The following is a 15998-nucleotide window of genomic DNA, read 5'->3' on the forward strand; positions in this document are numbered from 1 at the left end:
ACCAGGTGCATGTCTTTGGAAGTGAGAGGAAGCCGGAGTACCCGGAGGCAACCCACGCAATCACGGGGAGAAAATGCAAACTCCACACAGAAAGATCCCAAGCCTGGGATTGAACCCAAGACTGCAGGACCTTTGTATTGTGAGGCAGACGCACTAACCGCTCTCCCACCGTGAAGCATATATATATATATATATATATATATATATATATATATATATATATATATATATATATATATATATATATATTAAATATATATATATATATATATATATATATATATATATATATATATATATATATATATATATATATATATATATATATATATATATATATATATATATATATATATATATATATATATATATATATATATATATATATATATATATATATATAGCCATAGGCTCAAACAAGTTCAGGAATTAATCCACATTTGGAGCACAGCATCAGTTTTCACAGATTTTTGGTAGAAAGTTTTTATAAAGAAAATTCCCTTTTTTTTTTTTTTTTTTTTTTTTTTTTAAGGCATCACCTCTGATTTCTTCCGGCTGCCTCCTCTCTCTGCTGCCGAGAGGTAGCCAATCAGGTCGTGCCATGTTGGGAGGCTGCAGCCAATCAGAGCAGGAGAACAAGTTGGAGCTGTGGAGTCAGCCGTGACGCAGCATCCAGACTGGGAGAAATATACACAAAGGAAAAAAAAACACCTTAAAAGAGTAATTGTCCATTATCAGAACAATACATCGCCCCTTTAAATGACTTAAAAATCGTGCATCTTAAAACACCTCCCCGTCCCCTTCCCGGTCCTTGCTCATTTGCATAAAGACTTCCGCGCCCTCCCCCTGAAGCGCGCGTCCGCCGGCGTCGGCATGTGGACCTCAAGCCGCACCGGACCTCTCGCCGCTGCCCTGCGGTCCTTCCAGAACCGAAACAGAAACTCTGCGTTGCGTTTTTGCGTCGCCTTTCCCTTGGGGACGATTTGTCTGTTCTGTGTCTGAGGAGGAGGTCCTGACGCGCGCTGTGTGGACACTGGAAGTACGCGCACGACTTGGCAGCAACTCACGCGGCCTGTGGGGATTTGATTCTTTATTCCACAAAAAAAAATCCGACGGTTCACAATTATTTTTTTCCGCCAGATTTGACGCGGGGGGGATTTCCGCGGACAAGCCGCCCTATCATGTGGATGATTTAATGGACAGTTGATATGATGGGGGAGCCTGCAGCCCGCAGACCCTCTCAAAGTACCTGTGGAAGGCATTAGTTTCACGCGTGACGTTTTATAACCACGATGTGTGCTCCCTAAACTACAAGACTGCCCTTTTTTTGGTTTCCTTCTCAAAATATTTTTTTTTGCTCCATGATCCAGCATCTTTAACCCACGGATCTCTTCCTGCACCCACACACGTCCACTATGTGCAACATTCCCACGTTGCTCAATGTGTTGCTACGTGGACTCGTCATCTATGCGGTACTGGGCTTCGTGGGCAGCTCGGCGGAGACTGGGAATGCAGCCATCCCAGGTAAGGGCATCCCTCGCCCGGTTGTCATGGGGTGGAGGGAAGCTTGGGAATACCCTGCGAGCCTCAAGGGTGCACCTTTTTCTTGTGTGCAATGCAACACAATCCACATTAAAGGCCTACTGAAATGAAATTTTCTTATTTAAACGGGGATAGCAGGTCAATTCTATGTGTAATACTTGATCATTTGACGATATTGCCATATTTTTGCTGAAAGGATTTAGTAGAAAACATCCATGATAAAGTTCGCAACTTTCAGTGCTAAGAGAAAAGCCCTGCCTCTACCGGGAGTCGCAGACGATGACGTCACATATTGATGGATCCTCACATATTCACATTGATTGTAATGGGAGCCTCCAACAAAAACAGCTATTTGGACCGAGAAAACGACAATTTCCCCATTAATTTGAGCTAGGATGAAAGATTCGTGTTTGAGGATATTTATAGCAACGGACTAGAAAAAAAAAACAATTAAGTTAAAAAAAAACGCGATTGCATTGAGACGGATTCAGATGTTTTTAGACACATTTACTAGGATAATTCTGGGAAATCCCTTATCTTTCTATTGTGTTGCTAGTGTTTTAGTAAGTTTAACAGTACCTGATAGTCGGAAGTGTATGTCCACGGCCGGGTGTTGACGCGCACTGTCTCAGGGAAGTCGACGGCAGCTGCATGGGCGGCACAAGCTCAGCTGATATCCGGTAAGAAGCGACTTTTTAACCACAATTTTCTCACCGAAACCTGCTGTTTGACATTCGGTTGGGATCCATGTCCGCTCTGATCCATAGTAATGTTTCACCTCCGTGAATTTTAAACAAGGAATCACTGTGTGTTTGTGTGGCTAAAGGCTAAAACTTCCCAACTCCGTCTTTGACTTCTCCAATATTAATTGAACAAATTGCAAAAGATTCAGCAACACAGATCTCCAAAATACTGTGTAATTATGCCGTTAAAGCAGACGACTTTTAGCTGTGTGTATGCGCAGCGCTTTTATTCCTAACAGACTGTGACGTCAAGCGTACACGTCATCATTACGCAACGTTTTCAAGAAAAAACTCCTGGGAAATTTAAAATTGCAATTTAGTAAACTAAAAAGGCCGTATTGGCATGTGTTGCAATGTTAATATTTCATCATTGATATATAAACCATCAGACTGCGTGGTGGGTAGTAGTGGGTTTCAGTAGGCCTTTAAGGACATGCGGTACATGCATCTGGAAGGAAAACAAACACAATAAGGGGTGCATTCAGCTGCAAAGTCTCAGAGTATACACACATGCAAGTACATGTTACAGAGATGCAGGACGTGCACAAACCCCTGTGGGTGATTTTGCACTCTTGGTGGACATGCATGCATCTTTTTGATCTAGTCATGCAAGCGTTACAGTAAAGGAGAAGAGGCACAAATCAATTATCAGTGATTTTCGCAAAGCGACACTTATTTGTATCACGCAGGGATGTGCATGTACCTACACCCTTGAAACTAAGGGGTGTATTAATCGACACAGGGGGTCTACAACCAGCTTTGAAGTATCTCACAACAGGGTAAAATAATATTTGCTTATTGCGCATAGTGTTTGTATAACTGTTCAATTCAGACATGACACATGACCACAAAATAGCATAAAGACAATGACCTTGGTGTCAGAGTGGAGATCTGCTTCCCAAATAAAGTACAATTGAAATGTTGCCAATCATATAAAACACAAAACAACTTTCCTTTTTGTCAAAGTAGTTTAAGTAGTGTTTTAAAAAAATCTGCACAAAATATAAATACAATGCATAGTGGAGATGGAATCATTTCAAAATAGGTCACATAGGCTCCTGGTTTGACCGTTGGTATACAGTATTGCCAAAAGTATTTGGCCACCCATCCAAATGATCAGAATCAGGTGTCCTAATCACAGGTGGAGGAGGAATTATGGTGTGGGGTTGTTTTCCCAGGGGTTGAGCTTAGACCCTTGGTTCCAGTGAAAATAACTTTGAATGCTCCAGGATACCAAAACATTTTGGACAATTCCATGCTCCCAACCTTGTGGGAACAGTTTGGAGCAGGCCTCTTCTTCTTCCAACATGACAAGGTCCATAAAGACATGGATGACAGACTCTGTTGTGGATGAACTTGACTGGCCCGCACAGAGTCCTGACCTGAACTCGATAGAACACCTTTGGGATGAATTAGAACGGAGACTGAGAGCCAGGCCTTCTCGACCAACATCGGTGGGTCCCCTCACCAATGCGCTTTTGGAAGAATGGTCGAAAATTCCTATAAACACATTCCGCAACCTTGTGGACGGCCTTTTCAGAAGAGTTGAAGCTGTAATAGCTACAAAAGGTGGACCGGCATCATATTGAACCCTATTTGTTAGGAAGGGGATGGCACTTCAAGGTCATATGTGAGTCAAGGCAGCTGGCCAAATGTGGTAACATATTGTGTACTTTTGAGTTGTATAATTTTATCAAAACTCTAATTTACTTGCTAAAATACTGTTAAAAACTGGTTACTCTCTGTCCTAACATGTTTCTATCTACACTTCTGTTAACATGTAATAAGATCTTATTGTTCTGTAGTTTGGCTGATACTACACATTTGGGTGCTCTTTAAGCCGCTTTGTGTCCACAGACCTATTTCCTGAGTTTGTAAACACAATCAAAAACAACAAAGTATTATTTGATGATACAAACATATCAATGTAACCACTGTGATATCTACCATATACTAATAATTCACTCGGTATTGTCACTGTTGATATTTGTATCGATCCCCCCACCTTTGTTTACATTCAAGAGCTCTGCTTTGCTTTTAGCTCATCTTCCTATAACGCAGGGGTAGGGAACCTATGGCTCTCAAGCCAAATGTGGCTCTTTTGATGACTGCATCTGGCTCTCAGATAAATCTTAGCTGACATTGCTTAACAAGGTAAGTAATGAATAATTCCGCTGGTAATCACCGTGTTAAAAATAACGTTCAAAAGATAAGACATTCTCATGCATTTTAATCCATCCATCCGTTTACTACCGCACCTGTTCAAGAAGTTGCATTAATGGTAATAAGTATTCTATTAATGATTGGTTAGCATAGGGGTGTCAAACGTACGGCCCGCGAACAGGTTTTATCCGGCCCCCGGGATGAGTTTGCTAAGTATACAAATTAACCTGAAGCTTTTGAATGAAAGAAACAGCTCATCTACATGTGTCTACTGGATGTTGCAATAGCAATTCTTTGTATCTCTGTAGAGTGTAGATGATGGTACATATGTACAAAATAAACCACATGATGTTAGTACATCAATTGAGGAAAATGATCAAACTACATACATGGCATTCTGTAATTTGATTTTGATATTTTTTTATCTTGATTGATTGAAAATGAACACCATTGAGTTGACTGATGAACAATATCACATCATTCATTCAGAAAATATAAGTAACGACAAATAAAGATAGAATACTATTAACCGCAACATGTAAGTGTAAAAAAACAACAACATTATGATTTGTACATTTTCAGAATGTGCTTCTTCTATTTTTAAACACAGAAAACAATCTGAAGGTGTCTTTATTTTTAAGTTATCGTGCAGGGATTTTACCAGTCCGTCCCACTTGGGAGTAGATTTTTCTCCATGTGGCCCCCGAACTAAAATGAGTTTGACACCCCTGGGTTAGCATCAGAATAACAATGTTATTAAAAATAATAAGATGCTTATTATACTCTAAAAATGTTGGTCTTACTTAAAAATGCACGCATTCAGTTGTACTCAGTGTTGAAATAAATTATATGGCTCTCACGGAAACACTTATTAAATTATTTGGCATTCCTTGCTCTCTCTGCCAAAAGGTTCCCGACCCCTGTTATATCGTGTGGTGTAGCTATTTCTCGTCCTTTTGGGATGACACTTGTAAGAAAAGTACCTTTTTTTACTGCCACGGAGGCAAGGATTGGTGATTTAGAAGCGGCTTTGCTGCACTCTGGAGGGATATTAGTCGCTAGCGAGGACGCTATATTAGGACGCGTTCATTCTCTTGTCGCTGTCAAATTTGCAGGACACGGCCAGAATGTGTCATCGACGTGCGTTTTCACGATATAACGATAATATTAAAAGCTCCTTGTTGGCTAAATTTATATTGTTTATTCCCCCCGAAGCCTTCTGCAGATGACCAAAGCATTTTATTACAAAATGGAAGTGGTGGACCCCAACATTTTGTCAATGCTATGATGTGCAGTTTTATGGCATGACCTTATAAAAAATAATGCTTGTAACAGACGAAACATAATTTTTCCAACACACTCAAATATTCAATAATTTCCACGAAACCGGCTTTGGGACACCATTGAGGTGTTCCAAACTGTAGCCAGAACACTTCGGGAACACTTCCGAGAAGACCTGCAAGCCTGGAGCGGGTTGCAGAGTGACTCTAACAGGACGTGACTCAAATATTGGTAGTAGAGCCTGTGGTTAGTTAGTATGTCGGGAACATTTCAAACACTTTCGCACTCCAGGCTGTTAATGCATATAAGCTCTTAGTTGTACACCAAACATTGACAGAGGAAGACACCGGAGAGAGTGGAGAAACCCGAGGCCAAATTAAGGACGGTCGCCCGTTCCTGGGATTTGGAGAAAGTCTTTTGATTATTCATCACTGTTTACAATGACAATATAATGTATTGATTGATCAGGCAATAATGCCCTTTTGCAATTGTCAGACTGGCAGTGCGTTCATTACTGCCTAGTAGACCGTCTGACAATGACAAGTCAGTACGCGTACCCGTCCTCTGGTTGTCCCTATTGTTGCATCATCTACCCTGGTGCAACCGCAAAGGACAACACAAGTCTTTGTGTGTCCTCTTGGCCGTCATGTCTGTGTCATTTTCTGAAGGACTACCGGGTGGCACATGGGAATTGCCTTCCCTCTGTGCCATCTTTCGCTACATCAAGGAATGCCCTCGGTGTTCCCAAGTCAAACTCTCCAATGTGAACGTGGTGTTCTCTCGTTTTAATAGTTTGAACAAAACAAACAGAGCCTTGCCTCTGGCCGCAAGGAACATCCGCTTCAGGGATAATAACCCGGCAGGATGATGTTGGCCTCTGATAGGATCACAAACTTATAAAACTGTCTGCTTTTTAATGAATTAAATCACATTTTGTTAAAAGACCCCTAACACTATAGTTGCACACATACTGCACCAGCATTTAGATTATACTTTATGCAGATTCAGGGTTTTTCCTAAATTGGCAAAATAACTCTGGCAGTGGGGGTGTGGTTCGGAGCTTGGTCACATGACATTATCATATAATTTGCATAGTGTGCTATGATAAGATTTTACTTTAAAAAGGCTAAAAAATGTATGCACAGGCCTCAATTTTTAACTTTTTAAGGTCAAGGCAAGTGTTGCCTTAAAGGAAGGCTCATATTTTAGGGCACCAAGGCATTTTGTCCAAAGTACGCATGCATGCATGTGTATGTATGTATGTATATCTATATCTATATATATATATAAATATAGATATATATATATATATATATATATATATATATATATCTATATCTATATATAGATATATCTATATCTATATATAGATATATCTATATATAGATATATCTATATATAGATATAGATATATCTATATATATATCTATATATGGATATATATATCTATATATAGATATATATCTATATATGTATCTATATACACATATATATGTCTATATATATATATAGATATATATCTATATACACATATATATATCTATATATATATCTATATATATATATATATCCATATCTATATCTGTGATGAGGTGGCGACTTGTCCAGGGTGTACCCCGCCTTCCGCCCGAATGCAGCTGAGATAGGCTCCAGCGACCCCCCACGACCCCAAATGGGACAAGCGGTAGAAAATGGATGGATGGATGGATAAATAGATGGATGGATAGATAGATAGATGGATAGATATACATACATACATACATACATCATTTTGAAAGATGGCACTGGATGGCCAAAAGACGTAACTGCACTTTGTCTATACAGATTAAAAATAGTGTTCATGTATACAATCTAGGGCTGCCAATTATGGCCAAAGTAATAATTAAGATTATTGTTATCAATATTGAAATCATGATTCCCGATTGCTACGTAAAGAGGTGTTGGGGTGTGAACGTAATACCATTACGTAATTTGTAATGTCTAATAAAAAGGCTATAGAAAAACGTTATCCATGTATCCAAAGACACATATTATTCTTTTAATTCTTTAATAATATCAGCTTGTCAGCTTTTTGTCATTACACGATGCCTTTATTTCTATTTTTAAATTTTGATAGCGGGAGGAATTTTTTTTTACTATATATTGAATATTTTTATCATATACATTTATATGTACATGTAGATGCTGTAGCTGGACAGATCCACTAAGAGTTTGAGCAGTAATCTTTCGTATAGGAATTAACTATACACCATATGAATGGTTTTTGAAGTTATACCTATTTGACATGACCAAAACACAAGTACCATAAAAAAACATGGCATCTACTTTTTGATATCAAAATAAAACTCAAAGTAGTTTGGTTAATGAAGATGAAGTCTAATAAACAAGCTTTGTTCATCTCCAACGCCTATTTGTGTTTCAGTACAACAGTTTGGCCAACAAAAACAAAAACAGGAGTGACAACTCTCACATCAAATACACAATTTTCATAAGCTGCGTTCAGTTCGATTGAGATGACAAAACATTTGAGCTAGTATTGATGTTATTCGAACACCGATACATTTTGCAGTTAAATAAAGTACGAGTGAGCCTCCCAGTAAACAAACTAAATACTTTATAAACAAGTTCTGACAACGTTGACGACCAATGTTGGGACTAACGCGTTACTTTGTAATGCGTTACTTTGTAACGCTGTTATTTTCGGCGGTAACGAACGCGTTATTTTTTATAGTCAGTAACTCAGTTACCGTTACTACATGATGCGTTACTATTTTAAGAAATAATGTAAAATAACGCAGTATTGGCTAGAAACTGAGAATATCTGAGTGTGTTTTATTGGAGAGTTGCAGTGTCGTCCTTTGGTGTCACAAGGAAGAGAAGAGGCGCGCCGCGAGCTGTGAGTGTGTTTGTGTGTGTGTGTGTGTGTGTGTGTGTGTGGGGCGGAGGGGTGTGTCAGTGTTTACTAACAAGAGACATCATTGCGGAGCTGAAGCAGAGTTTCTTAACATGGAGATATTCTCATTACTTTTCTTTTGTCAAGCACAAAGAAAATAAAATTTTAATTTAATGTAAGTTGTGTTTTGGATCAAAGATCCCATCTACTGCCCAAAACAGCAATTCAAATCTGCTGAAACAGCTACAAAAGCAACATGCTTCGATGAAGCTAGTAAAGAGAGACACTCTTCACCTAAGGATTTTATCGGAGGGACTAGCCAGGACAATATTGATAGAGCCATTGCAGTGTATGTGCTAGAAGACATGCAGGCTATTTCTACAGTGGAGTCACCCACTTTCAGGCGGCTAATTAGCATGATAGCGGGCATCAAACAACAAATGGCACGAAAACATTTTCACGGATCTGGACACAGTGGACAGTGAGCACATAAACATGGAAAGCGAGCTTGAGAAGACACTCCAAACTGCCTCTGCTCATCATTCAGCACTGAAGGCACACACACTCTGTCAATTCTCTTATATACTCTTTCATTCTAGACTTCTAGAGTGTTTGATTATCACATCACTTTAAATCTATAAACTATAAAGTTTACAAACATAAAGAGGGATCCTAGTGGGCCAGGCCATCCATCCATCCATCATCTTCCGCTTATCCGAGGTCGGGTCGCGGGGGCAACAGCCTAAGCAGGGAAACCGAGACTTCCCTCTCCCCAGCCACTTCGTCTAGCTCTTCCCGGGGGAACCCGAGGCGTTCCCAGGCCAGCCGGGAGCCATAGTCTTCCCAACGTGTCCTGGGTCTTCCCCGTGGCCTCCTACCGGTTGGACGTGCCCTAAACACCTCCCTAGGGAGGCGTTCGGGTGGCATCCTGACCAGATGCCCGAACCACCTCATCTGGCTCCTCTCGATGTGAAGGAGCAGCGGCTTCACTTTGAGTCCCTCCCGGATGGCAGAGCTTCTCACCCTATCTCTAAGGGAGAGCCCCGCCACACGGCGGAGGAAACTCATTTCGGCCGCTTGTACCCGTGATCTTATCCTTTGGGTCATGACCCAAAGCTCATGACCATAGGTGAGGATGGGAACGTAGATCGACCGGTAAATTGAGAGCTTTGCCTTCCGGCTCAGCTCCTTCTTCACCACAACGGATCGGTACAACGTCCGCATTACTGAAGACGCCGCACCGATCCGCCTGTCGATCTCACGATCCACTCTTCCCTCACTCGTGAACAAGACTCCTAGGTACTTGAACTCCTCCACTTGGGGAAGGGTCTCCTCCCCAACCCGGAGAGGGCACTCCACCCTTTTCCGGGCGAGAACCATGGCTGCGAACCGATCCAGCGAGAGCTGAAGATCCCGGGAACAGGCCCGGCCACCAGGCGCTCGCCATCGTGCCCCACCTCCGGGCCTGGCTCCAGAGGGGGGCCCCGGTGACCCGCGTCCGGGCGAGGGAAATCTGGGTCCATGATTTTTCTTCTTCATAAAGGTCTTCGAGCTGCTCTTTGTCTGATCCCTCACCTAGAACCTGTTTGCCTTGGGCGACCCTACCAGGGAGCTTTATGCCCACGGACAACATAGCTCCTAGGATCATTGGGACACGCAAACTCCTCTACCACGATAAGGTTGCAGCTCAGAGAGGAGGTGGGTGGGCCAGGCCAATCTTTCCTTTTCTCTAAACTAAAAATGGGGAAATGCGTGAAGTGTTCTGGGGTTCAATGAAGATATGATTTTATTTCACAATTCCTTAAGAGAAAAAAATGCCTGGTTAGGCGTGTGTATAGCAGTATGTGTGCTTTATATAGTGACATGACATATAATCATGTCCTGTGTGCCTTCTTTGGTTGAAGCCAGGTTGACAGCTATGTTGTTATTATGCTGTTTGTTACTTATGTATGTTATGTTGCATCTTGTTTACTTCATCATAATGTCCGGTTTTGGCACTGCCGGCGATCCTTCATCGGCTTGTGTCTCAGTAGTGCCTTCCCCTTCACTATAGTAAAGTTCTGCTGTGGAATCTTTTTTGCTCTCATCACAAAAAATAAATATCAAATCCCCTTCTGCCGATAAAATCTATGAAGTCCATGCTTGATAACTCCTCCGTGACTGCTTTGTTGAAGCTAGCAGCCTCGCCATGCCGCACAACACTGATTGCTGGCCCTCTTTAAACTTTTGGAAAAACCCACGGCTCGCCTTAAATTGTTCTTCCATGCTCATTCCAGCATGGTCGCCGCTGGAAATCAAGTTGCCATATAAAGGGTCTCTCTTTTTGCAAATGAAACCTTCCATAATGCCATCACCCGCTTGCTGGTTCTTAGCTATACGAGCAACAACTTTTCGACCTTGTCTTCCATTTTTTCTCCGTCTTTGCAAATATATTTTACCCCTTTTGTGAAGTCAGCAACCATATAAGCATCCCTATTTTTTATAATGGTTGCAATTGTGAACTTGTTTCTTAAAGTAAAGTGTAGGCTAACTAGCTAAAACACCAACTAAAAGCAGTTGCCTGGCAACCCTTAGCTATACAGCAAGACTTTCTGAACCCTATCTGTGGGTGATGTAGCCTGTGTGTGTGTGGCAATGGAGAAATGGCTCAATGAAAAACAAGTTGTAAAGAGAGCAAAGGCCCAAAGGAGATGAGAGGTTTTGCAATGATTTCAAACTGAAAAAGATAAACATTTTGGTGAATTGTTTACACTGTCGAACAGAGCTGGCATTTCACAATAGCACAACAACGATGATGCAGCATTACCAGCAAGCATCTTGCATATTTAAGAGAACCAAATTAGCAGGAAAAAAGTATATTTTGGCAGCTAACGCCATCTTATGTTTGACTTGCATAATGAATGTAGAGTATAAGTAGGGCTGGGCGATATATCGATATACGCGAGATGTCGCGGGTTTGTCTCTGTGCGATATAGAAAATTACTATATCGTGATATTCGAGTATACTTTCTCACGCAGTTGCTTTTAGCTGCAGGCATTACACTACAGGCTCTTCCCACTCCTTCTTGTGTCTCCTTCTCACAGACAGTAAGCGCACCTTCTTACACACGTCATATACTGTCACGTCATACGTCACATACGTATACGCCCTCGCTGAGCATAGAGGTAGCAGACTGGGTAACGTTAGCTGTGCTGCTAACGAAGCCGTGCGAGTGGTAATACGAGAAAAAGAAGGTGCAAATCTGGTAACAAATGAAGGAAAAATTAATTCCATAGAAAAAAAAAAAGCAGGGGGTCCATCGTGTGGCGGTGGTTCGGCTTCAAGCGGGAAGATGTCTAATAGACAACTTCTATTTGTCAAGTAGCATTACTGCTAATATGTAGCATCATTTGAAAAGTCACCTGTTAATAACCGTTTAATGGATAGTTTTGGTCAATTGACTTAGTTGTGATTTACTTCTCTGCATGAAAGTTTAAAATGAGTATATATTAATGCAGTATGAACAAGAATGTTTTAACGTAGACACAGAGAATCATCATACTGCTGTGATTATATGTATCAAGTGTTTATTCAAGGCTAAGGCAAAATATCGAGATATATATCGTGTATCGCGATATGGCCTAAAAATATTGAGATATTAAAAAAAAGGCCATATCACCCAGCCCTAAGTATGTATTCATTCCAAAACATGGGGGCATGTGAGGACATGTTAGCATCTAAAGTTCGTATGTTATTGCTAACAAGTTGCTAGTCCAAAAATCAAACACCACTCCTCCAAATAATATATTTTTAATTGTGTATGTTTAACTGTTAAATACTTATCATACATTATCAGTCATTTTTGTTTGGTTTAGGTCTTTATTTTTTTTTACCTGGTTTTAGGCTTTACATTTTTTTACCTATTTATTTATTATAAGTAATATATAGTGTTGCTCTCAGCTTAAAACTGAAATTTCTGTTTTATGTGCATTTATAAGAAGAAATAGTAAAGGTCATTAGAAAAATCCTTGTTTGTTGAAACTATTTGCTCTAAAAGACGCATGGAAGGTAGAATGTTTTTCATTCGATAAATCAAACAAATAAATGAATCGATTACTATATAATATATTCTGCTCCAGTAGGTCTTTTTTTGTGTGAGGAACGCTAGACTTATTAAAGGGTGGCGTTGATGACAGACTTATTAAAGGGTGGCGTTGATGACAGACTTGAGAACGACATTCGATAGAATGTAAGTGTTAATCATTTTCTATGCGACCCCAAATTGCTTGAAAATATGTCCTCAAATGCTTGCTAGATATATTAATATGTCGTTGCTCTGACGCTGTCCAAAGGTGGACAGCTGCTGCCTGTTTCAGTCCAGGGGCTTTAGGGTTGTTATTCAACCTAATGAGGCCCGAGAGCAGATCCCTCAGAGAGTATTTATAAAGTTACTGGTGAAGTTGTCCATGCTTTTTTTTTTCCACCAGGCAGCTTACTAATGCTGACGTCGCTGTTACTATACATTATGTGGGGTTTTCAGGGTATGTCGCTTGTACTGTAAGTGGACAATGCGGGCAATTTAGAGGGCTATGCAGTAGACCTCCACCCTTCTTGGCTGGTGCTTGTTGTTAGCTGCACATAAAAGGTGTCGATCCCCTTGTTGGCAGCGTGTGACACTCGTCTGCATGGCAGCAAACATACCTGAAATACTACATGCCTCCAGAATGTGTATAGTGACCTACAACTTTCCACTTTCACTTACTGTAACTGTTCTCCTTGGACTACAGACAGGTCCGTGGGATTTAGGACATAGGACAGTTACAGTATGTTGTAATCGCTCTTTGAGCTCCTAAACAGATGCGGACCGTTTGGTGCCAGGGCTCTCAGAGCAGGATTCTGCACCGTAAATACTTGTCACCCTAACACAATAAGATTCCAAAGTGTCGCCCTTCACAGAAACCTAACACTGTCTCTCCTTAGCTTGTAACTTCCGGCAGATCCTCTGTGCTACAACACGTTTACTGGGGTTCAGTCCCCTTGCATTTCAGGGACTTTCCGGCAGTGTCGAGCATGTGACGTGGTAGCCAAGAGGTCAAAAGGGGCGAGGAGAGGTGTCGATTTCTTCGGCATGCCATTTCACTGCCGTTAACGGTCTGAGCTACACTTAAAGAAGATGGTCAACAAGCAGCAGACCAGAAAGAATTATTTGATTATAAACTGGTATTTCTTGTCTCTAAGACCAAGGTTGTACTCCCGTTAGGCCATTCGTACCGTGCTGGACCATCCCTTTTCCTGGCCTATTTGCTTCTTTATTATCGCAGCTTCCCTGACTTATATTGTTTTAATTTGAAATCCATCCATCCATCCGGCTTCACGGTGGAAGAGAGGTTAGTGCGTCTGCCTCACAATACGAAGGTCCTGAGTAGTCGTGGGTTCAACCCCGGGCTCGGGATCTTTCTGTGTGGAGTTTGTATGTCCTCCCCGTGACTGCGTGGGTTCCCTCCGGGTACTCCGGCTTCCTCCCACCTCCAAAGACATGCAACTGGGGATAGGTTAATTGGCAACACTAAATTGGCCCGAGTGTGTGAATCTGAGTGTGAATGTTGTCTGTCTATCTGTGTTGGCCCTGCGATGAGGTGGCGACTTTTCCAGGGTGTACCCCGCCTTCTGCCCAATTGTAGATGAGATAGGCACCAGCGCCCCCCGCGACCCCAAAGGGAATAAGCGGCAAAAAATGGATGGATCCATCCATCCATTTTTGATAGCCCTTATCATCACCAGTCAACTGCTGCATTACCATAGACTGGTGTAATTTGAAGTTGTTGTACTTATTACTATTGTGGAAGTTGGCACAACAAAATCAATTATACACCTTTACTACGCACAGGAAAGTTGTTCCAGTATAAGAGTGTTCCATGGGCTTTGGCCTTTGGATAATTTAGTGTCTTTATCAACAAATGTGTCGCTTATCATTGATAACTCGTGAAGAGTGATTGCACTACTGTCTGTCTACGACTCAGCTATGCTTTGCATGTGCCTGCAATCATGCCCACCTGCTCCAGTCAGGCCAAATGAGGGGAAGTGTACTGAAGTCGAAAGAGGATTAGAGAAATTTAGTCGTGAAGTGGGTCCAAGCACGGCCTAGTGTGAATACGCCCAAGGAACACAAGCCATGACGCACCAACTATGCCTGATGTCGATATATGCAAGGACAAACAAAAGATCTACTTTCACCGTAACAATCCTAAGTAGGTCTGGGCCAAAATTCGATAAGTCAATTAATCGACGATAAATGAGCAAGAACCATTTTCATCGCTTTTAGCAGCTACGTGCGTTTGTACCATAGTGGTGAACTATCTTGTCCTCGTTTAGGTTGTATTTTTATTCAGGTGCAACATTTTGCTCACAGACAAAATGTATTTTATTGTTATTTGTTTGATTTATTTAACTTTGCGATGATTTAAACATTTTCATTCCAATTACAATGTTAAAATGCACAAGAAATACACGTTCATTGCATTTGAAAGGATAAACATACATTGTTATTATTATGTATTATTACATCAGAGGTTAAATTGGTCTCATAAAAATAATGGCAATAATATCGTTTATCGGCAATAATTCGTAGGTCAATGTATCACCAAGAAGAAATTGTTATCGGCCCAGGTCTATTCCTAAACCCTTATCTCCATTGTAACGCCGCTAATAAAAGCCAGCAGGTTGATTTTGAGCTGTTCCTTGCACATGTCCGGCATACAAATGATATTAGGGCTGCCACAAACTTCCATTTTAATAGTGAATTAATCAAATTATGGCGTGTACACCTACTCAGTGGTTTTAATTTAGCCGTCAGCTTTTAAATTAATCTTGAGATATTTTTAGCCATGTGCTAACAATAAATAATTTTTTTCACACAACTTAGTCTTTCTGTGGTTACCTAGCTAGTAAACAAGCTAACTATTTTTACCAAGGAGAGTCGCGGACCACATCCTGCAGATATCCATCATGCCTCCGCTTTAAATGCTTTCATAGCCGATGTACTACCATGACAAATAAGATGGGATGAAATGTTCTTAGCTGTTTAATTTAATTTAATTTGTCGGTGACAAATTTAATTGTAGATTTTTGTCAACAAAGACGACCAATCCTGAGTTGATATTACACATCGCATGTAATGGAATGACTTACACTTTGTTTCCTTTTGCAGCAACCTGACTTGAACTGTCCACAGTTGCGCAACTAACTCAACATTACAATATGTCGCACCATCAAAACAAAAACAAAAATCCTGTTAGGCAAGAAGATTAAAGAATACACAGGAGTCTATTAAAGCTGCTCTCGTAGCTTGACATCCCCATACTAACGCACTACGTTCTGTTACCGTGGCATTCATAAT

General features: G+C 40.9%; 1 protein-coding gene and 1 long non-coding RNA gene across 2 annotated transcripts in view; one reads left to right on the forward strand and one right to left on the reverse strand.

Moving 5' to 3' along the window:
* Window positions 1-568: 568 nt before the first annotated feature.
* LOC133560728 (uncharacterized) lies at window positions 569-2571 on the reverse strand. The gene is made up of 3 exons (XR_009808510.1): window positions 2257-2571; window positions 2122-2189; window positions 569-677 (listed from the first exon to the last, which is right to left on the reverse strand). It is a non-coding gene; the product is annotated as an uncharacterized LOC133560728 (long non-coding RNA).
* stim2b (stromal interaction molecule 2b) overlaps window positions 822-15998 on the forward strand; it is a 57890-nt gene continuing 42713 nt past the window's right edge. Inside the window, exon 1 of the mRNA XM_061913579.1 lies at window positions 822-1524. Within this exon, the coding sequence (XP_061769563.1) occupies window positions 1416-1524 (109 nt within the window). The 5' untranslated portion in view covers window positions 822-1415. The remainder of the gene's footprint in view (window positions 1525-15998) is intronic.

This window comes from Nerophis ophidion, linkage group LG10 (assembly GCF_033978795.1).
Source record: "Nerophis ophidion isolate RoL-2023_Sa linkage group LG10, RoL_Noph_v1.0, whole genome shotgun sequence".
In the NCBI taxonomy this organism is placed as follows: Eukaryota; Metazoa; Chordata; class Actinopteri; order Syngnathiformes; family Syngnathidae; genus Nerophis; species Nerophis ophidion.